This window comes from Dromaius novaehollandiae, chromosome 17, assembly GCF_036370855.1.
Source record: "Dromaius novaehollandiae isolate bDroNov1 chromosome 17, bDroNov1.hap1, whole genome shotgun sequence".
NCBI lineage: Eukaryota > Metazoa > Chordata > Aves > Casuariiformes > Dromaiidae > Dromaius > Dromaius novaehollandiae.
This window is the reverse complement of record NC_088114.1, coordinates 3484270-3506726: the sequence shown is the minus strand read 5'-3', so window position 1 is coordinate 3506726 and position 22457 is coordinate 3484270. Positions and strand designations below refer to the sequence as shown.

At 46.5% G+C, this 22457-nt stretch overlaps 1 protein-coding gene across 3 annotated transcripts in view; it reads left to right on the top strand.

The window, feature by feature from the left end:
• Positions 1-2514: 2514 nt before the first annotated feature.
• The window catches only part of MLXIP (MLX interacting protein), a 53575-nt gene continuing 33632 nt past the window's right edge, over positions 2515-22457 (top strand). For all 3 annotated transcript variants that reach the window (XR_010392026.1, XM_026114492.2, XM_064521961.1), the window contains exon 1: positions 2515-2974. Coding sequence is in view for 2 of the 3 variants with exons in the window: in XM_026114492.2 (XP_025970277.2) it covers positions 2604-2974 (371 nt within the window). In the remaining variant the exon portion in view is untranslated. The remainder of the gene's footprint in view (positions 2975-22457) is intronic.

Sequence of the window (22457 nt, the reverse complement as noted above, 5' to 3'; positions counted from 1 at the left end):
TTTTTGCCCTCGGTACTCCCAGTGAGGATGCCGTGTGGGGAGACAGCGCTATTCTTTTTATCGACATTAATGTGAGCTAGCAACAATTGACTTCTTTGAAACTAAATTATGGCTGTGGCCTGTCCTCCAAAGTTTTAGTCATGTGTGATGTTGACTAAGAACTGAATGTTAGCCTTCATTTTAAAGATTAATAACAGAGTCTTCACGTGATGTGACGATGCTTTACTGCTCCTTTAATGTGTGGGGAGGTATTTGACTTGCCGCCCTTCTCCTAAATGCAGTGATCTGTCTCGATTTCACGCTCTCTAATGGAGAATATTAGATCATTGCAAGGACATAATTGTGATATTGTGAGAATCCTTCTTTCTGTGCCCAAGACTTGCAATCTCTATTCCTTGATCTTATTTCTGATTTTACAAAAGAAAGTACCACATGGTGACTTAATTTTTTCCCTCCCCTGAAGGCGACTAGGTAGAATAGCTTGTTTTTTCTTTTAAGTATAAGGTCCTAGAGCTGAGAGAATATAAACAATTTAGTGTAAATGCCTTGGAGTATGCTACCTAGAATAGCATTACCTTCCTCCTGGCAATGGAGGTTTGCTACATGGAGCGAACCAGAAGTATGTTTTTCCTGACTTTGTGTGTGCATGTGTGTATTTATGGGGTTTTGTGCAGTGAACTTTTTGTCTCCGCAGACCGATACATCCATTGGCCTTATTAGTGTGCTTTGATCTTGATCTGTAGGATCCGTTGCTTCCCTTATGCTTTTGAGAAGGATGAAATTCAATCTTAACATCTACAGGAACCATTGTGCTTATTTTACACACACGACCAAGCAGGTATGTGGGTTATGCTTGAACTACCAGGCCACAAGTAAGAGCTTTATGTCCCAAGCTTTTCTATGATTCTAAGCTAATCCTTTCAGCCCTCTTTCTAACCTGTGTCCTGCAGATCTCCAGCTACTTTGATAGGTATCCAGGCTCCTTGCAGGTTGTTCCTGGAAAATAAGAAGCAATTTACTGTATTCAAGATGGTTTGAAATCTGTGAAATACATCTAGTGTTTCATGTATGTAATTGCATATTGGGTGGGAAGAGAGAACTCACTGTGGAAAAGTAGTTCATGCCAATAAAAAGAAAGCACACTTTGGGTCTGGTGCCTTCCTCCGTGGCTTTCCTGCCTTTTTGGTTTTAATTCAGGCTGAATTAAAACAGGACAGATGGACTGGTAGCAGAATCCTAAAAACATGTATTAAGTTGCATCTTGTTGACTTTCTCTAGGCAGTTCTGGGCTGTTCTCTTTTCTCAACTTCTTATGTTCACAAGATTCCCATAAACTAAGGGGCGCTTCCCGGAGAAAGTGTGTTACCAAAGACGTGTTGTTGTTAATTCCTGGCGATGGCTCTGTCCTTAACGACTACAGCATCCCCAGCTGTCCTTAGCCTTAAGGTCAGAGGCGGTTATGCATTTTTGTTTGGTGCTTTCCAAGCCCCGTCTCAGCCCCGTGGCCCTGTCCCCCCGAGTGGAAGTGCCCACTGGGTCGTTCTGTGGCAGCTAGCAGGAATGGGGACAGTTCTTGGGATTTTGGGGCAGTGGGGACAGGAGGAAAGCGGTGGCGTGCAATAGCAGTGGTGACTCGGTGACTCCGGCAAGGCTGCAGGCAGCCCCGGAGGGACGTTTTGTCACGGGCAGAGGTACAAGGGGAAGCGCAAAACCCGGTGGGTGATAATTACGGCCAAGAAACTTCTGGGTTCTCGGCGTGGGGCGGCAGGGATGATCCTGCCCTCTCCGCTGAGCTGGGCTCTCGCTTCGTAATGGAGCTGCCCACACTGGGTGTACAGGTGCACCCAGCGCTGCCACGGCATCTGTCCGTGCCCCCCTGCTGCGGCCGGGCCTCCCTTGGCTCTCAAACAGAAACAACCCCCCAAATCGCGCTTCCCTTCGACGCCTTCGCTGCAAAATCCACTTGCAGCCCCGTGTCCTCCCTGCTTCCCCGAGGGCCGGGCCCGCGCGGTGCCTCCTCCAGCGCGGGCAGCGGAAGAGTCCAGCTCGGACGCCCGCTCCAGTGTCACCGTTAGCGGGGAAGGAAGAAAACCAAACGCTGTCTCCGCTTGTGTCGCGGCGCGGCGCAGGAAGTGGATGGCGGCAGCAGAGCTGAGGAGGGGGCACGGGAGGAACTGGGGCGGCTGGAGCTGCGCTGGGGGGCCGGGGCGGCCTGGGGGGCCGAGGCAAGGCCCGGCGCTGCCCTGTGGGAGCCCCCCAACGCGAGGGGCCTCGCAGGGGCCTTGGGCCTCCCCAGGGCGGCAGCGGGGTCTGGAGCGCCCAAGCGGGGGCGGAGGGAGGGAGTTTTGGGGTTGGGGGTCCCGGTAGCAGGGCGGGGACCCGGGGCTGGGGGTGTGTGTGTGGGGGGGGGGAAGGTGGCCTGGGGGGGGGGTGAGGCGGCCGCGGGGCCGCTCGCTGAGGGGAGGCGGGGGCGGCGCGGCGGCGGGGCGGGGGCGGAGGGCGGTGCCGGCGGCAGCGCCGCCCCGGCGGGGGCGCTCCGGCTCCTCGGGGCGGGGCGGCGGCGCAGAGCGGAGCGGGCGGCGGGCTCGGCCGGCGGCGGGGCCATGGCCGCCGACGTGTTCATGCGGCCGGCGCGGCTGCTGGGCGCGGCGGGGCCGCTGTCGCCGCGCGCGGAGCCCGACGAGGACTCGTCGGACACGGACGACGGCGGCGCCTCGCCGGGCGGCGGGCGGCGGTGCGGGCCGCGGCGGGGGCAGCCGCCGGGCCCCCAGATCATCCACTCGGGCCACTTCATGGTCTCGTCGCCGCACAGCGAGCACCCGCCCAAGAAGGGCTACGACTTCGACACGGTCAACGAGCAGACCTGCCAGACCTACCAGTTCGGGGCGGCCCGCGGCGGCGGCGGCGCCGGCGGCCGCCTCAGCATCGACGCCTCCCTCACGAAGCTCTTCGAGTGCATGTCGCTGGCCTACAGGTACCGCCGCCCCCGGGGGCCTCGCCGCCGCTGCGGTTTTACCCCCCCTCCCGCCCGGGCCTCGCTGCGGGGGTCGTTGCGTCTCGGCGGGGCAGCGGGGAAGGCCGCTGTGGGGGGTTTCCCCCCCAAAAATCCCCATTTGGGCCGGTTTCGCCGCCTCGGCGAGGCACTGGGAGCCGCTCAGCATCCGCGGGCAGGCGTGAAGTTTGCGGAAACATTTAAGGCGGCAGCCTTAAATCCTCCCTCTCGGGAGGGATCTGGGAAGGGCAGAGTGCGTATTTGTGTCCTGGCCTATCTGCAAGCTACCTAACCTTTTTTTTTTTTTTTTTTTTTAATAATAATAAAAAAAAGCAGCAAATTCAAGAAACTAGGATCTGTCATTGTTCCCTTTGTTCCGGCGCTTGGCCTCGGTTCGCAGCACTTCCTGGGTTTATCTGCGCCTTCTCCTCGGCCTTCGGTTTTGCTTTCCACCTCTCCAGAAAGGTGTTTTATTCCCACTTGCTCCCTTTGTCTGCCTTCCAAAATGGAGGCAGGGCCGTGGGGTGGCCGGTCCAGGGAGGACGTGTGTCTGCTCCGGGCTTTTGTTCCCTGTGATGCAGCAGAAACCGGGTCCGATCTGATGTTCCCTCCCGAGCGTATCCGAGAAGTTGATTAAAAGGGATGACGGAAAACTCTTGCGAGCGTTTCCGTGGAAATGCATCTCCTCACATGTAGGACCCGTATTAGCTCGATAAAGGAGAATGAACTTTGCCCACCCCAAGTTCTGTCTTGGTTTTACAGATGCTGCTTCTGGTTTTAGAACATTTTTTTTTTCAAGTATTGTTCAGCGAAGGAGGAGAAACAACAGAAATGTCTGTTCCGTATGGTTAGCAAGAACATCTAATGTAAGCAGCCTCCTAATTTTGCTTATTTTTGCCCTGCAAGGTATTAGTTACTGTCAAGCGAGGGAATCTTATGTAGGTGCCTACAAAGGTGGACATAAAATCTGTGTGTTTACAAATGAAAATAAAAGTGTAAAACTTGACGAAAAATTAACCGGTCTGCCTTTACATATCCTGCTCAGCTTGTACGATGAAGTAACCAAGAGTATTGAGAGTGGCAGAACTAGACTTTTCATGTCTGTCTTCTCATCAGCTGCTGTTAGTCTTTTTTTTTTAATGTTATGTTTCCACTAGTGTATCCTTGGGATTTTGAAACTGAGGATCACATTTAACGGGAAGGAATAATTCTGTGATATAAACTTGATAATACTGAAATCTGATATACGTGCATAAATTGAGCACTAAGTCTATTTTAGCAGAAATGATTTTGTCCCTGGTGGTGGTAGTACGAGGCGAGGTGCAGAAGATACCCCCTTAGATGACAAAAGCATATCCCTAATATTTCTGTACTTGGCTATGTTAAGACTTGCTTTCTTCCATCCCTTGAAATGCCCTGCCCAGGTTCAGTTTGCTTACTTGGTGTCTTTGTGATAATTTTTTTTTGATCAGTCTGACAAACTGGTTGCAAAATTCTGTCTGAAAAGCAGGATTAAAATCATTTTGGGTGATGAATCTAGGTATAAAATGAGGAGTTATTGCCATTTAAAGAATGATAGATTAAGCTTTCGTGCTGTATTTGCAAGTTTGGTCTGAGAAGTGTTGGTCGGCTTATGGGGGACGTTTTCATCGCTTCTGCTGCCTCTTTCCACTATCGTTTATGCAATTCAGCACTGACAAAGCATGTAGATACTGCATTTACGTTTTTCCTACCACCTTCACTGGATAGGAATTCATTCTTGAAAATAATTAAATAAACAAACAAACAAAAAGCCCCAAACTGTGAAACAAAAAGGTGAAGAAGTGTGGTTTTTGCTCTGCGGCTGTTGCAGAGCCAGCAGCGTGGGGCAGGAGCTCGCTAATGAGCTGGGGTGATGGGGCTGGGTTCAATACAAAAACAAGGAAGTTGCTGTAACAGAGCTCTGTGTGTGTAACGTTATTTACACTTGACACCCATTGCTAGTAACTAAATGTTTAAAGTCTTAAAAAGAAGCACCAAATTATGTGTTATCTATTAGCTTCACCAATTTTTTCTCCTTTTTCTGATTTCCTAGGTAGGCAGCTCAGGGTGGTTTATGTTGGCAGTGACCAAACTTATGCTGAATCACAGTTGGTTTGGGATGCATGGCATAGCCTGGGCTGCTTCAGCTTTGTCGTCAACTTCAAGTGTTTTTTTTCTAATACAGTTTTTGCTGTTAAACACCTGTCACACTTTTCAGGGTAAAAAAGCTATTTCTGAACGAGAGCGAAGTGATTCCTTCTTGCCTTTGAGTAGTACAGGCTAACCTGAATTTAATCTTCCTATGTATTTCAGTCATGTATACGGTTGTCCAGGTAGAAAAATCTGATTTCAGATGAGCCACTTCACAGGGGAAAATGTGACCACAGCGTGCTTCACTCTACGGTTTGGAGATTAAAACAAGTTCTAAATCAATAAGTTACTTATAAACAAGAGAGTATACAACAGGCGTCACGTGGCCTGTACTGCACGCTTTATCTAACTGTCACCAGGTACTTTTATGAGATTGATTGTGGGAACCGAACCATACTGCTGAAGGTGAAAGAGCCTTGGGTTTTTTCTTCTAGCTCTTCCCGCTCAGACCTTCAAAACGATATGACCGTGCAGACCTTGCAGGTAACGTGGGTAACTATAATCCACCTGTGGCAGGTAGGCCACGTTAAAAGCAACAACATTTTTAAAATGTGCTTTCCAAAATGAAAACGAGCTTTGACACTTAGTTCTAATAATGAGAAACTATGCCAGCAGTTATATGGTCTATAGTGCTTATCAAGCAGAATTAAGCCAACTGATATGTAATCCTGATATTTAATTTAGCAAAGCCCTTTAATAACTTTAAAATTATCCAGATAATTCCATTACCTAAAAATAACTCTCCAGAACTGAGCTATATTCTGCCATGTTCTGACCATACCGTAAGGAATGCATTTTTTTTCTCAGATTGGGACAGAAGAATTTCTCCTCTTCGTTTTGTTGGGCTCTTGATTTCAGTAGAAGAATAATTTTCAGCTCCCTGCAGAATCTAAGCCAAAGGCTTACGTGAAGTAAAAAAAAAAAAAAAAGTGATTTGAGAAAGGACACTGTAAACATTTTATTGCCCTAATAAACTGGTATATGGGGATGTTAGAATTCCCTGTGGAAAGCCCTGTTTTGTAAACAGTGGCATATAGTCTTTTTGAGGTCTGAAACGTGAGAGAGATGCACGTAGAAATGCCGATTTTCCCCTTCCAAACGCTGAGAGCTCCAAAGCGTGTGGTGGGAAACGGCAGCGTTGTCTCGAGCTGCAGGTTCTTCACAGCGTCCACCTCTTTCCAGTAGCGGTGGATTGGGGCACTGGTAGTTGCTGGTTGTTAAGGAAGGGACATCATGCTGCTTTTTTTCCCCCCAGGTTTTTGATGCTGAAGTGGTAGATTTTTTGGAGTGGTGAATCCTGCTGGAATAACTTAATGTAAGCTTTGCAGGGGTTAATGTTATTCTTGGAAAAAAAGGGTCTTAAATTTATGCTTTAGTTATTTTCTTTGGGAGTAAAATGGGTAAAAGATAGGGCAGACTTCAGCTCATACTCGCCCGATGTGTCTTGTCTACGGCCTTTAAGGAAACGAGGGGTTGAGGAGTGCCGGGGACCATTTCTTCGTTTCCTTATGGAGGCTCCTCTCTTCTGCGGTGCTCGGCAGCAAATCCATGCAGTTGAGAAGATGGGATTGCCGGTTGCGCATGGAGTGTGGTCAGGTTCACAACGTAAACAAAGTACAAGCTTTATTTTAGGAATTAATGAGTGTGAGTAGTGTCTTTAATGTGTGTGGTTTTCTTTTTAAACTTCCGTTGCATATAATTATGCCGGTTGATGTCCGTCTCATTCAGCAATAGGATGTGATAGGGTAAATGAAGATGACTTTGTGGGCTCATTTATTACTAAGCAGCCTCAGAGTTCTCTCTCCTTCTAATAAGGGCTTAAGGAGCATGCTAGGCGTTGTACTTTAGGTAAGAGTGTTAACAGTGGCATTAGATAGTTGTCTAAAACCTTCTAGATCCTGCTCGTTAAAATTGCACAGAGCAGGAGAACGGGGCTTCCTTGCGAAAGACTTGCTGGTTTTTTTCTAGATCTCATCTCTCTTCAGCAATGTGCCTCCTCCACTTTATGTAGATGTAAGACAGAAGCATTCCCTTCATCGGTAGATTGACATTAGGGATCAGCTTGTTTCCAAAGCCCCTTTGCCACGTATTTCTCTTATTGCAGCATGTGTTTTGGAAACTTCTTAGCTTTGGTGGTGGTAGGTTTGAGATGACAAGCTTTCAGAATTTAATTATACTTTATATGCTGCTTGTAAAAACTACTCTGATGAATACAGCAATGTTCATCCCATGAATTAAGCCTAATTTGAACAGAGCTGCTGTGTGTAGGAGTAGTCATAGCTAAGGGTAATTTCAAAGCAAGAATGGTTTATTCAGAGCGCAGTGTGAATCAGGACGTAGTTACAGAGCTTATTATCTTGCTTGTTTCAAACGCTTGACATAGGCACAAGCTGTTAAGCTCTATTTAAGATGGACTGGTAAGTTCACCTTGGCAACCTTGAGCATCAGGAAGGTTTGCAGAAAGGTTGCCAAGCAGTTCTCGTTTTGAAGATGCATTTGTTTTGCCGTAGTGAATACTCAGTAATGGTGGTGCGAGAAGGCCTCAGTTGAAGTTGGGGTCTTGGTGTCTTCAGTGCTACACGTGGCGTACAGGAATAAATGACATAATTCTGTAGATAGAGAATTAGATGTAGGGACAAACCTTTTTGAGTTCTGCTCCTGGTTATTTCCGTGGCTCTGCGGGTCACAAGCTGTTAGTGGTTTCTGTGGACCAGGCTGTGTGGGCTGTTGCTACACGCTGTGTGGTGCGCAGTAATCGCATTTTTTATAAGCAGCATGTTGTTGATATTATCTTTTGATTTATTGTTTAATCTACATGTTTTGTTGTAGTTCTTTTGTCCTGTGTTTTTACAAGGTAAACAGATTTTATTTTCTGGCTTAAATACAACTTGGATTTCATAATCATCATTTTTGATGGTTTGCTGAAATAGGGAAGAGGGAGCTAGTTCGTTCCCAGATTGCCAAGTCTCAGTAACTCGTGCGTGGTCCGATACGGGCTTGGTTGATACGTGAGATTTGGAAGTACTTTTAGCCAACGTGTCATACAGCATGATTACGAAGCGATGTGCTTTGAATTAAAGGAAGGTTGGTAGCAACCAAAATTAACACTTTGATTGCCAGTTCTCTCCCCCTCACCTGTTTTCATTTCTTTCCTCAGAGCAGCAGGAGGAATTAAAGCCAAGAAACCCAGAGTTCAAGTCTTAGGTTTACTCAAGTTTTTCCACATGCTCCTTTAGTAGGTCACTGAATCACTTGTTTTGCTATTCTCCCATGTGGAAAAAAAATACTCCGCTCGTTTGGAAGGCAGAGTTGATACACAGTCAGTTCAGCATCTGCTTATCTGTCTGTGTATCCTTAAGCTATGATTAGCCCTAATCAAACAAAGGGGGTGTCTAGTGGTGTAACGAGCTAGAAAGTGGTGGGGAGCAACGATGGGAGCTTTGTAAGCACATTGAGCTGGGGGCTAGGCATGTCTGAGATATCAGAGACACTCACTGGCATCTCACATTTGCACAGAAGTAAGTTGTTTTGTGTAAGTGGAATTTTTTTCCCTGGTGACAGTGCTCAGAAATCTGTTGCAAAGAAAGAAGATTGAGAGAGCGAGGAGTGAGGCCCGAACCTCGCTGCGAGTTGGAGTAGGATTAAGAGGATCTTTGAGGGACGTGTTGAAGGGACTGGAAGAGCCGAGAGCATGCCTAGATGTGCACAGTGGGGTGGACGGAGTTGGTGGAGGAGGTCACAGAGCTGGAAACAAGATCAGAAGAAATGAAAGACACCGTGAAATTCAAGTCAAACCAATGACCTTTCAGCGGGTTGGGAGAGTTTGAGCCTGGGTTACATACTGGCTGAGCACATGCTGATGAGGAGATGTTTGGCAGTGGGGGGGGGGGATTGACTGGAGTGGCAGCAAGAAGGGGAAATTACTGAGGGTGATAGGGGCTCTGTGAAGAGGAAACGAAATTGGAGCTGTAATTAGAGGAGAACTGGTAGGAAGGAGATCGGTGATTGGATAAGAATGAGATGGGGAGAAGGGAGGTTGTGGCTGTAGTGCTGTTCAGGACAGGAAAAATAGGTATGGAAGGTGCGATGGCATGGAAGATAAGGGTAGGTGGTTGAAGATATGTCTGGAATCGGAGAAGTCCAACGTTTCATCCCCATAACTTGGTCCGTGACAGCAGAGCTTGATAGGAAGCACTTGTAAGAGTGCCTGAAAAAGGGAGCGGGGGAGCTGGATGGGCCAAGACATGGAAGTCGTGGGTGATCCTGCAGGAAAAGGGTGGCAGCAGAGCTGGAGTTCCTGGCTTGGTGTTGCTCTTCCAGTGCTGCCTTGCTTCCTTCTGCTGGCAGAAGAAGCTTTGTGTAAACAAATAAAAACCCAAATCAGTTTAAAAACTTGGACCAGTTTGGATTTAATGTAGTATTTCATTTGTCATTAACAAGCTTTAGACTATATGCTTGTTATTTCCTTTCCTTTGTATGCAGAAATTAATTGTATTTACAGCTTTTATTAGCTGTCCTGCGGTATTTTAACATCATTGGCACAAGCAGTCTCTTTAAAGACAAAACTTCTAAGCTATTGCTGAGGAAAAAGACAAGCTTTCTAAACTCTTTGATGGCTATTGAAATATTTTACAGCTTTTATCCTTTTTTTACTTTCATACTGGGAAGGAAACCTTTAAAATGTCTATAAAACAATTACAGAGATAATTAGGAAAAGTACTTGTTTCAGTTGTCTCCAAAGAAAATAGAGTTGGTTCTTTGTTTTCCAGACAGTGATGGAAAAATCTAAATCCGATTGTTTTTAGTGCAGGCTAGATTTACAGTATTGCTGCTGTTTCTGAAGCAGGAAGGCTTGGAAAACGTGGTTAAGAAATAGCAGGTTTTCCAGAAATCGTGTCTGGTAGTTTTACTGCTAGAATAGAGATTTCAAACATGGGTTTTTAAAAATAATTCCCTGTTTTCCTGTTTGCTCAAATGGGAGTTTGAAGGTCGTCTTTGACTTATTTTGAATGTGGTTAAAACTCGCTCTCTTGATAGCATTCATAATATGATTAAAGTAGACATGTCATTGTAAGTAAAAGCAGTAATCAGCATTGGAAATATTCTAGTATGTGTTTGCCACGGCTTATTTACTTTGTGGCGCAAGCACAAAGCTTTTGGATAGCCCTTTGTTTCTGGCTTGTTATCTGAGTGATCTTAGATAAATCAGTTAACCACTTTATGCCTCCCTCTCCCCCTTTTAAAAATGACCAAAATAGTCTCAGCGCTGCAGAGACCCAGATGCATGCACCAGTCATTTTAAAAGGGAAAAAGAGAAGCCTAAAGTTCAGAACTTAACTAATATAGGAGCCTAAAAGGAAGGTGTATAACAGATGGCACTTCAGTTGCAAACCTGAAGGATACTGGAAAGAAGGAGACAAGTGGAAGATGAAAAGACCTGCAACTTACTGATACTGCTGTTAGAAAAGCCACTGGCCATTGTAACTGATGAGAAACCCTACAGATGCTAATTAAAGGATATAAAAACGAACTGATCTTTTAATGGTGATCATAGTACTTCTGGAAGGCCCTGTTCTGCTGACCGCTTTTGGACTGTCTGTGAAAAGGATCTGCCCCGTGTGGAAGCAGGTACTTCTGAACCTGAGAAGCTTCACTGTTCTCCCTGCAAAAAGGGATTGTGAAGGAAGCTCAAATAGCTGGAGCATCAGCTCTGCATTTTCTGGCCTGCTGATGGTGGGGCCTTCCGGAGAACCCAGAAAACCCTCCTGCCTGTAGAGCAGCAGGAGCTGGGTATCCACAGAGGAGTCTGGGTTTTCCAGCTGCGGAGTGCTGTTTTCCTGGGCTTGGAAGCCCAGTGGCTTCAGCCTCCTTGAGCTGCCAGACAGTTGTCATGTGAGGCACGGCCCCTTTCTCAAAGAGAAATTTCTTGGAAAGGCGAACCTGCTGCTCCGGGTTGCAGAAGGACACTACCCGTCAGGGAACCTGTTTTTCTCTGCAGGAACGAGGGACGGGGGCCCCTCGTCTGCTCTCCTCCCTTTGCTCCATGTGCTGCAGTCGCTGGACTTGAGCTCATTGTGCTACAAGTACTGCTGCACTGAGCAGATGGTTTGTGCACCCAGACTCCTCTGGGGACAGTGTTTGTCTTGCTGCCATTCTCATCTGTGCGATGATCTTTTATAGGTCTCTTGCAGGCTTAATGCCTCCGGGGATGTTAAAGGAGAGTCTGGATGAAGCCTTGTGCGTTCGGTTGCCGTATGCATGGTTGGCTGCAGAGTGATCCCCGTTCCCTCACTGTCAAGTAGGCTTCAGTTTGTGCTTTAAGGTACTTGCACTTAGGGTGCTGTTTAAGAGCAGGCTCAGCCTCAGACACCTGCCTTTTTGGAATACCATCATTTTTAAAGTCGGGCAGTCTAGCTGTGTCACCATACGTGTGATAGGAAGTGGGACTGGAGAGGACCTTAGGAAGCCAGCTAGCCCCACGGCACAGCGCGCTAGTTCCCCTGTGCCGTTATCCTGACAGACACTGCGGGAGAAAAGCTGGCTGAGACCTTCCTTTCCCTCCACCCTTTAAAGGCAAACGGCACAAACCGTCGTGGTTCCCAGGCCCCTGCTCGGGGCCACCTGGGAGGCACATTTAGCCTAAAGCCCAGGTGGTGTCGGTGGCTCTGGTAGCTGCTCCCTCTCCTCCGAGACTGTAACGCAAAAGGTGACAGGGCAGATGGGACCGTCCTTCAGGCCACCACCTGGATTACTATAGAGCAGGGTATTAGTGAAAGAATCTGATTTTCTTTAATTAGGGATATGTAAGTGTGTTTAGGCCAGACCACTGCTGACCTACAGATAACCCCTCTTGCCATGATGTGTTTTGCAGCATAGTATAATGTTTTTAGAAAGAGGGTTCAGTTCTTTAAATAGCTAAGTGTGCTACTTAATGAACTGAACACTTTTTGAAAAGAGTGCAGAAAGATTTTAATGGCTTGTTACAGCTCAGTCCGGTGGCTTTTTGATCCCTGGGTCTATGTTCGCAGCCCAATGTTATCTACAATAGTAATGCACAGTCAGAGGCTTCCTCATCTCTCTACTCCTAGTTCAGCTGATGTTGTAGTGCAAGCAAACATTAACAGTGGTTGTAGTCTTTTTTGCTATATTTACTATTTTTCTTATGAGAAATTTTTCAATTTTTCTGTTTGGGAGTGTTTTGTTATGTATGGAGAGATTTTTTTTTTAAATAAAATGGCAGATTTGTGGATTGCCAGAACTATCTTTATTGTTCTTTTATACCACACCAGAGCAAGCAAAGGATATCTTTACAGTTAAAGCACATGTGTGTGCTTCTCTCTCTAGTAACAGATAAACCATAGTTCCCTACGCATTCCCCCAGTAATTTGTGAGATGAAGGACAAAATTTTGTGGCGACAGTTCAGAGCAGAAGAGCTGAGGCTCCTTCAGCAGAAGAGGCAAAAGAACGAAGCTCGAGATGCCTCCCTGCCTCCCTCCGAAAAGAACCGTCCTTGTCCAAGTGTAGGGCTCTGATGCTTGTTACCGCTTTGTTTCTGCCTGCGCATGGAAACGCTGCTTCCATCTCAGCTGGGAGATGAAAGAGTATCGTGCTTTTGCTGCTGTTCAGTGGGATCTGCTTGTACTAGGACTAGCTTGTGAATAAGGACAAGAATTGTGGAGCTGAGCCTTAGGGGTGACTGAGGGGGGAAAGAGAAGGAGGATCCAGCTAGCCTTGCTCTTGTGCAAGAGCTTTGCCCTTCTTGAGAAATAAGATTGCCATTATTTAGTTTTGGAAGCGAAACAGCAGCTGCGTTGTTTATACCTGGGTCTGGCAGATCTGTGGGGAAGGTGACAACTTGCGAGTTGTGTCTCTGATCAGTCTGCGTGGTGTTGGTGTGCTCTTCCGCGCTGCTTGCTTCCTGCGCTGCATCTGCACTGGCGTTTTTCTGATGGAGTCCTGCCTATGCGGAGTCTTTGGGGTGACCACCCTGAGTGCTCGCGCGGACACTAGAGCTTTGCTGCCATTAGAGTAGTTGTGGTAAATACAGTAGCTTGATCCTGGGGCTGTGGGCAAAGAGGCATTCGAGACCGTTCTTTTGTTCTCAAGAGTTTTTCTTGCATCTTCTACCACCGCTTAGAATAGCTCCTCAGGAACATGCATAAACAGGCCGAGCTCTTGTCTTTTCACTGATCCTTCCAACGCTTAAGCCAGTTGGTCCTCATATATCAGCAGGGGATTTTTAGCAGTATCTCTGAGTAACGAGATCCAGGCAAGCCCTGCGCAGGCATGAAGGACGCTTTTGCTGCTGGGATCTCCCAAGTTCATTGTTTTCAGAACGCTCTCGCATGGGATGTTTACTCAAAATCTGGGCCTCCGTTTCCCGCTGCCACTTTGTTTACTCTCCCTTCCCTCAAGGTCGCATAGTAACGGGTGCTTTGCTGTGGCAGTTCAAGGACACGTCTACTGGGGCGACCTTGGCCAGCATAGCTTTGAGACCTCTAGCGGGGATGCAGCAGATGCAGTGGCTTTTCTGTCCAAGAGTCACGCCACTTTTCCAGGCTACGTGAGCTAGCTGTCCAAAGCACTGTTCTTGTCCGCGTCGCCCTGTCCGTGCCAGGGGCTTTGTCACCGTAGCTGAATTATTACCCAACCAAATTCTAATGTAGAACATGGGTCAGACTCAGAAAATAAAACCGGGAATGATGATACAGAACCCAGGCCTCTGCAATGGTATTTCTGCCTCTTCGGAGCAGCTGGAATGAAGTAACACTGGGGTTTCACAATAGATCTAAAAATAACATAGGCCCACTGCATTTAATTACTATCTAGCAAGAGCACATTCTTGTGAGTATGCATGTGAGCTGTCACAGGCTGTTCAGCTAAACTTGCTCTTGCTGCATCTTTCATCCAGATTTTAGGCTGCTGGTAAACTTGCGCACTGTTTATCCTCACTGTTGACTCCATTCCCAAAGGGGCAGGGAGCAAATGGAGCGTGAATTGTGGAGGAGCTTCTCAGTTCCTTGTGATTCTCCTTTGAAGTCTGTTGCTGCTCTTGGTTATCTCGTTATTATGCAGACCTTTGCTTTGTGGTATGGCACTTGGTGCAGCCGGTGTTAGTTAGTGAAAACTATTACTTTGTAGTGTATCAGAGACACAAATGATCAACAAAGTAAAAAAGGAAAGACATGCAAATAAAAAAAAAAGTAAAAGAGGAAATACCGGGGCTCTGGGCTTGGCAGCTGCTAGAGAAGAAGTGCCAAACAGGAAGGGGCCAGTGGAAGGTCCTGTTGCCTTTCTGACGTGCCAGTCAGTGGCTCTGGACATTATCTGCTGTCACGTTTCCCAGAATGAAGAATGATATAACGTGTTATTTTGTAGGATGGTTGATCTCTGCTCATTTTGGTGAATTTCTGGATGTTTGCATAGAAGCTGTAGCCATGTGAACAAGCTTATCCATGGCAAGTCAAGCTCTGCTAATGCTCCCGGCATTAGTGGGAACTGTCTGCGTCCCGAGGACTCGCGACAGTTCAGCGAGGGGCAGCACAACAAAGACAGGTTTTACCAAGCTGCGCTGTGGATTCGGGAATGGGCTCTGCAATTTGCTTGTCTGTTAGCAGCACATAAAGATCTGGATGTTATATATCATTTTTCTCATGTTAGCTCGTTCTGTACAGTGTCCAAGGAAGGTATAAATGTTTCCCTGTACGTGTTCAAACTCCTGTGTGTTAATGTCTGTATAGATAATTCAGCCTAGTCCAGCTTTTTGTTTGCTTGGTAAATATCTCTCCCTGACAGGGAGGGAGGTGAGAGAACTTGAACAGAAGACGTGGTGGAGGCATGCCAGATGTGGAGGAGCATGAAACGGTGGGAGGCAATGATCTACCTGCTTTTGCTCCTTTATAATGCAGCTTTTAAGCAAGAAAATTGGGAGGGAGGGTTGTAGTGTGGCGAGCAGCGTAGTGGCCTAGCAGCACACGCACAAATGCCCTCTTCCGGGGTTGAGGATGTGGAATTTTTGGAAAGGAAGGGCTAAATCAAACACTGCCAAGAATTTGAATAATATTGTGAAATACTTAGGTCTGCTGCAGAGCCAGAGAAGTTCCGTGCATGTTGTCATCTTATTTCAAATGTACCTAGTGTTGAGATAAGAGAAATAACTTGATCAGAGATACAGATATCCTTAAGGAGGAAACTGAACTAATTTCAGATATTTAGCAGCCAGGTTTGACACCTAACACCTATTGAAAATGCAAAGCAGAGCTTGTGAAATAACTGAGAATCCGAAATGGTCTATCCAAAGGCTGGGACATATGAATTCTTGCAGCAGTCACTGTAGTGGCTGTTCTCTACTAAGAATGTCATTATCCTTCCCTTTTCAAAGCAAAGACCTGACAGATCGATACACATACTCGTCTCACCAAAGTGTGGAAAAAATGGGGTCTCTAAAGAAGTCAGGAGAAATAACGTCGTTCCTCTGGCACACTTGTAGGGAGTGAGCAGGTTAATATCGTTTCCCTCTACAAAAGGTTGACGTCCTCGTGATCGTGCATTGAGTCGGGTGTGCAGAATACTCAGTTAACCTGCTGCTGGTCGGGAAAACTCGCAAGCCAGGACTGGAGCTGGTTTAAGCTCTGGCTGGGTGATCCAGCTGGCGATTCTTAGAACTAGGTTTTGCTTCGGTTCGGTCCAGGGCTGCCTGAGACACGCAGAGCCAGTGAGGACACAGCAGTGCAGGTAAGGTCTTGCAGCGTCTGTGGGTTCCCTCGGCTGGAAGTGGCTGGAGGATGGGAGCGTGCTGGGGACCCGGAGGGAGTATCACACGTGTGTCCTTGTCGTGTTTGTGTTCTTCCCCAAGCATCTGCTTGTGGCCACTGCTGGAGACCGAGTACTGGGAAATTTTGGACCTTGGGCCCAGCCCCTGTATATTAGAGCTCTTACGCTGAAGCAGGCCAGGTCTGGTGCCAGATTCTAAAGTGAGCTGGACACAGCTTTAGTATTAGCTGTAAAAAAAATCCAGGCAACATTTTCACTGTCTGCTAACCTTCTGTCTTCATAAACAAAAGAGTTGCCTTTTGACTCATAAAAATTACAGCTTCAGAGTGTTCTCATTTTATAGCTGTTGTTTGGAACTGAAACGTGTTCTCTTCAGGGCAGTGCAAGACTGTGCGTCAGTGGCGTTTGGGTTCTGCAGAGCTGCAGATAAGTTTAGTTTATGCTGCTGTGTGGCTTCTTTCTGTGATACCAACCTAGCTGTGAGCTGCTGCCTTCCCTAGCTGCGTGCCTGAAGGTACAGGATATTCCACTGTGTTGTGAAAGCAGAGAGCCAGTATGTTTGTGCCTTTAATGGGTCTGTGCTCTGAGTCATTGCTTGTGTGCAGGAGGGGTAGTCTGTAATCAGACTGCATGGGAGCAAGAGGCATTCGTATGGTTTGGTCCGTCTCTCTGGCTGTGTGAAAGAGTTAACCCTTCCTGTATCGTGTGATTAGATTTCACTCATTTACTGCATCAAATCAGCATATGTTATAGAAAAGCACAATTCAACTTACAGACTGAGTAGATGCACAGAAATCTGAAATAAAAGCCAATCCATTACTGCTCCTAATAACGTTTGGGTCTGCGAAGGCTCTGTTTGGGAGCCCAGCATGCCTCCATCTGTTCTCAGTATCCAGTCCTACAAGCAGAGCACTCAAATCTCCAGTAAAAATCTTAGCAGAGCTTAAGGAGCCTAAAACTTTTATTAGCAGTTTCTATTAGCACATTAGTAGGCTGGGGAGCTGACCTCTGCTTGCGGTGGTCACAGGCTGCATGGATGTAGCAAGCTTTTTGAAATGGGGAGACAGATCCTGGGGAGTTGAGAGAGATTTCTTACATCTGTAGCAATAAAGATGTAACAAGTGTTACTTACCTTTCATTTGAGCACTCTAAGGGTCTCTGTGGAGTCAGACTGGGGCTGGTTTATTATTATTTTTGCAGATGGGACAAGCATGGTTCAAAGAAGAGGCTTGCATTAGGCTCATTCAGAGAGATTCTTTTTCTTGTGGTAAGATGCGGGAAGGTGCTGACACTAATTTTAGTCGGGAATTCACCACTTGCTTTTGGCTGTGTACCATCTAGGTCCATCTGAAAACTTGTTCTTGGTGAGGGGAGGGGACCCATCAGCCTAGCTGTATCTCAGAACCAGCGGAGGGGTGGATGGTGTGAGACAGTTTCTGAAACTGTTTTGCAGGTAGCTAGTTGGATGTGATAGTCACTGGGAGCCAAAGAATGACTTTATAAGGCATTATTGCAGTACAGCCAAGGTCTCGCTCTGATGCTCGCCTCGTGTAGTGTGATTAAATATTGCTTCATAACGTTAATTGCTGTGAAGGGTTCTTGAGAGCCCTATGAGCGCGGAAGGGCAGCACATCAGCTGATCCATCTGGCCCAAGGACGCTTGTGGCTGCTGACACTTGACGACTTCAGTTCTATATCATGCCATGACTTCCAGGCCAGCTCAGTGCCCACAGTCGTTAGAAGGGCTGCTCGGCCATAGTTTGCAGATACAGACAGTAAAGAGAAGCTTTAAATTGCCTCTTTTTTTTTTAACTTCTTGCTTCTGAGTAGTTCTCTTTACATAACTGCTTTGCTTGAGTTAAGAAATTCTGACAGTTTCCTGGTGATGGAAAATGCATTGCCAGCGCAGGCTCGATGCTTGTCTAAATCAAGCGGGTAGGAAGCCGGGGTCTGTGACTGCAAGGGGCTGGAGCCATCGGTGTCTCAAAGCTGCAACACGTGTTGGCATTTGTCTGCCAGTGGGGGATTTGTTAGTGATTTTTTTTTTTTTAATCCATGTATAAATTTGACCACAGATATGGGGCTTTTCATCATGGAGAAATCTGAGGGGTTTTATAAACTCTGTGTGCATTAGACACAGACTGTCTCTTGCGAAAGGTTCCTGGGGTCCTCGGTGATCCTGCTGAGCAGAGGTGAAGCTTGGCGGTAGCGTAGCCCTGTGCAGAGGAGGTGCCGCGTGTCCAGAAACACTGATGGCCTGTCAGACATGATTAGTGTTTGGACACATGGACTTTATTACTGGCTTTTTGTCCATGGCATGCTTTTCTCTGCCAAAGTATATAATACACTCAGTTTCTATTCTTGGATTTTCTCTTTTCTCACGCTTGCAGAAGTTTGGAAGCGTAACTGTACCGCAGCTGCCCTGACCTGTGTGTTCAGCCTAGTAGCTGGCTGTTACTCCCTCAGTTGTAGCCTCTGGAGACAGGACAGTGTTTGAGCTCCCGCGCCTCTGAGCCTGCCTTTCTGCATCTCCCTGAAGTGGGAATTAGAGATGGTGGAGCACTTTGATTTTTAGTTTGCAGCGCCTGTGATCACAGTACTCCGGCTTCTCAGTTCTCCTTTCGCTTAGCGCAGCGAGCGTGCGCTGAGCATCCGAAAAACGGGCTTCGCGGCCTGCCAGGCTCCGCAGCTTCTCGCTGTTCCCAATTAATTCAATGAGGGGTCACTTACGCGGCCTTTCAGAGACTGCCGCAATTTGCCACAGCTCCTGTTTGAGCTGGTGACCCAGAGGTGAAAGTCTGCTTGCCGCTACTCGTTGTCTGAACGTTCAGCCCTGGTGGGGAGCCGCGGGCTTCGGCTGGGGCATCCGGGGGGATGTGGCTGCTGCGCCCTGAGATGCGGCTGCCCTGCATCAGGGGGAGGAGAAGCGGCCGGTTTCGGAGCTCGGTGCACTGTTTGCCTCTAAGAGGAGGGCTGCTCTTGGTGAAGGCGTTGGAAAAGCATTCGTTGCATTTGGGTCCAGCAGTGCCCTAAGTAGAGCTTTCCCTTGAGGTGTACGTGGCCTTTGAGAGCGGCTTTTTTTTCTCCTTTTATCTCACTCCAGTCTTTTTTATGTTAACTCTGGAAAGGATTTTCTCCCTAGATTATCTTTCTATGGGGATTTTTTTTTTTGATCTTTCAGTAGCCTTAGTAGTAACGTAACTGTGTCTTTATTCTACTCATATCTTTTGTGTAGTTTCTGGTTTAGCTTTTGTGTAAACTCTCAAAAATCTGTACCTTGTGTTGAAGTCTCGAGTCTCTAATGACTGAATTTGGTAATAAATGTGGAGTTTTTTGTGCTGCAGGAGCTGGTCGCAGACAGATGGTATGAAAGCTTTGTTCCAGAAGGCGAGAGGTAGGGAGCGTCTCTGCTCATTTTAAAACACTTAAGTCACTTTCAGAATAAGATCCCTGAAGTCTTACGGTATATTTATAGGCTTGCAGTGTTGTACGGAGAATGTTACACTATCCTCTGTCGCAGAAGGGCTGGTTTCGGGTTTCTCGGCCTGTGGAGCTCGGTAAACAGCTCTCGGTTCCTGTTGGTCTGTGCGCTGCCGAGAGCCCTGCTCAGATCTGCCCTGCTGATTACGGTTTGTTTGGGTTTCTCAAGAGCTCTGCATGTGAAAAGTCTCCGAACCACAGTTTAGGTGCTTAAAACCAAGTCCCCGTTTATCACGTATTGATAAATTTATTAATCTAGGCTAATGCCTTAACGTGCAGAAGGATCCTGATGCATTCGTAGCTCTGTACAGAGGGTGCTTGGTGGCGGCTGCCCTTGGAAATTGGAAGGAAGGAGCGCTGGACAGCAGCAGCCGGTTCCTGATGGTCTGTGTCTGAAAACAGCTTTGCGTGGTGTACGTTCTGATCCTGAAGAGTCTGAGCAAAAGCCAGTGACAAAACTCAAGCTTTAGGAAGAAGTGGAAGATTTCAAAAGACCATGATAATAGCGAGGAGGATCACTTCCTCGATGCTGAAGCTGAGATGTTTGTGCTCTTCATCGTGCATGAGAGAACACGCTTCAAAGAGAACAGAAAGCAAAGTTTACTATCTAATGTGAATTGCTTTGCTGAAATGTTTACCAAGGCAACAAGATGGTTTTCATCATAACACTTGATACGAGTAGGAAAACTGTTCCCGTAAAGGAACTGTAAGAAAAGATCACAGCAGAACTAATTGTAATGTTCTTACTATGCCAGTGGCAACATTGTTAGATAGACAAATGCTTCCTTTGCTTCACTAAGATCTTTTCAATCTTACTTGAGCAGCAGGGAGGTGAGATGAAGAGAAGGAAGTGATGGAGAGGAGAAGAAAGGGTGCTCCAAGTGCAGTGGCTGCTTTCTAAAAGAGAGGCATGCATGAGAGATGGAGATGAAAATAAAGCTACTGGTGAAGATGATGCAGCAAAGAAAATCCGGTACTTACCACTCCCATCCCTGCTGCTGATCACAGTATAGTTAGTGGTGACCCACGGCATGTTACAGAGTCACGCGGGATGCTAAAGCTGATTTGTCTTTTGCTCCTTTCACACAAAGCATAGAGAGTGTGTTCTCTACATTGGAAACTCTCAGGCCTGGTCTGTTAAAATAGTTTTGACTTTTATGTGCATGATGCTGGGTACTCATTTTCTGGTTGTTCTGGTCCAGGACACGACACTGCCTGAGCTAGACTAGCCCTTGCGTGCAGTCTCGGCGCTGGAGAGGAGGCTGCATCTGAGCTTTGCATCTGGAGTGGATTGACTTCAGTTGCTTGGCCTGCAGCTCGCAGGCTGAGAACAGCTGCCTGGCGTTCTGGGAGCTGGTTTCACATATACTGCTTTACATACAGAGATAACAGGCTCGTTTTGTTACAAGGGTGAGTTATTTAAAACATGAGGCATTAAGCTACACCGCAGAAATCATTAAAAGGAATTGACTTTCCACGCTCTTACCCAGTAATTATTGTAGGCAACGCTGCTAACACCTCCTGTTCTTAGAGTTACCCACAGATTCCTGCTGTGTAACTGTACGTTTGTTTGTTTAACTGTTTGATCTGAAATTTCATGTGTCTGAGCCTATGTTTTTTGGATGAAAACTTGGTCAAAGCAGTTCAGTTTATTCCAGTCACAAAGCTGAGGCAAAATGTGTTTCCTGTACTAAAAAAAGAAAGATAGAAATTCCAGTGATTTTTCAGAAGCTACCTTACCCTGAGGTTTGGAACAGGGCCTTGATATTTGGTGCGCGGTGGCCCATGTGCCAGCGGAGTGCCCTCTCCTGTGCTGCTGTTTTTAAACTTGGTCAGGTTATAATTTGCTGAGAAACTGGAAGTAGCGGCTAGTTGAAGCAGGGCTGCAGAGGTGGTCAGGGCGTCAACTGGAGTTCAGCGCGGGGTGGCAAGAGATCAGGAAGGGGAACTGGAGGATGCAGGTTTGCAGGCAAACACAGGCATGTTGGCCAGATCAGAGAAGCGGATAATGAAATGTTAATAGATTTATGCCTCAGTTTCCCATCTGAAAAATGAGGGTGGGGGCACTGTAGAAAAGCCCGTGAGGAATATGTTAATCCTAATCTATAAATTGAGCTATGAGTACTGAGTAGGACAGCAAGAAGAGCGCTAAACGTTTCAGGATGCGCTGGGTACCACCTCTCTGTGCCCTGAGGCTTAGGACGTGGGAGAACTTGTGTGTGATCCTGTCTTCAGAGCTTTTCACCATAAGAACGTGCAGAGAAACTTGCAGTATAAAATCAGATGCTTCCTACTTTTTTTAGTGTTTGTATGTGCTACTATAGTGTTCCTTTTATGTAAGATTTAATGTCAGTTCAGTATTAAATATGCGTTAGCGTTCAGTTCCAGTTGGGATTTGGATTCCACTGTATAAAGTAGGTGTTGAATATATACAGCATAGGCCCAAGTCCACAAAGATGCATTGGTGCCTAGTTCTTCCCCAAAGGAGCACTTTAAAACTGAATACCGAGAAAACTTAATCATCTTCACTTTGTGCTCTTCACTTCTACATGTGGTTTGCCATGAAAGTAAATGACAGATTGTATCTTATGTTTCATACCAGAATATAACGTTTGGGTTTATTTAAAAAAATCAGAACAATTTCCTATAGAGTTTATTTTTTAGATAATAGACATGTATTACTGCAAAGTTTCTGTGGCTCTCTTAATATAAGATCATTAATTATTGACTATGTTTACAGTGATGCTTTCTTCTAAGGGACGGTCTGAAGAGGTCCAGTATTTTTACCCACATTGGTGTGTGGTATCTGACCAACAGATGTGTTCCTAGCAGTCTCCAGAAAGAGTTTTGAAAATCTGCATATTTAAATGTTTATTTGTAAAGACAGACCTTTTGCCAGAGGCATACAAATTGATTCTATTTTTCTTGAAATCTGTAGCTAAGTGGGAAAAAAAAAACTAGAGCTGCTTTCTTCTGTCTTTCTCATTGGCCAGATGCAAGTAGAGAAAGGTCAATGTTGGATAAGATGAGAGTGCAGAC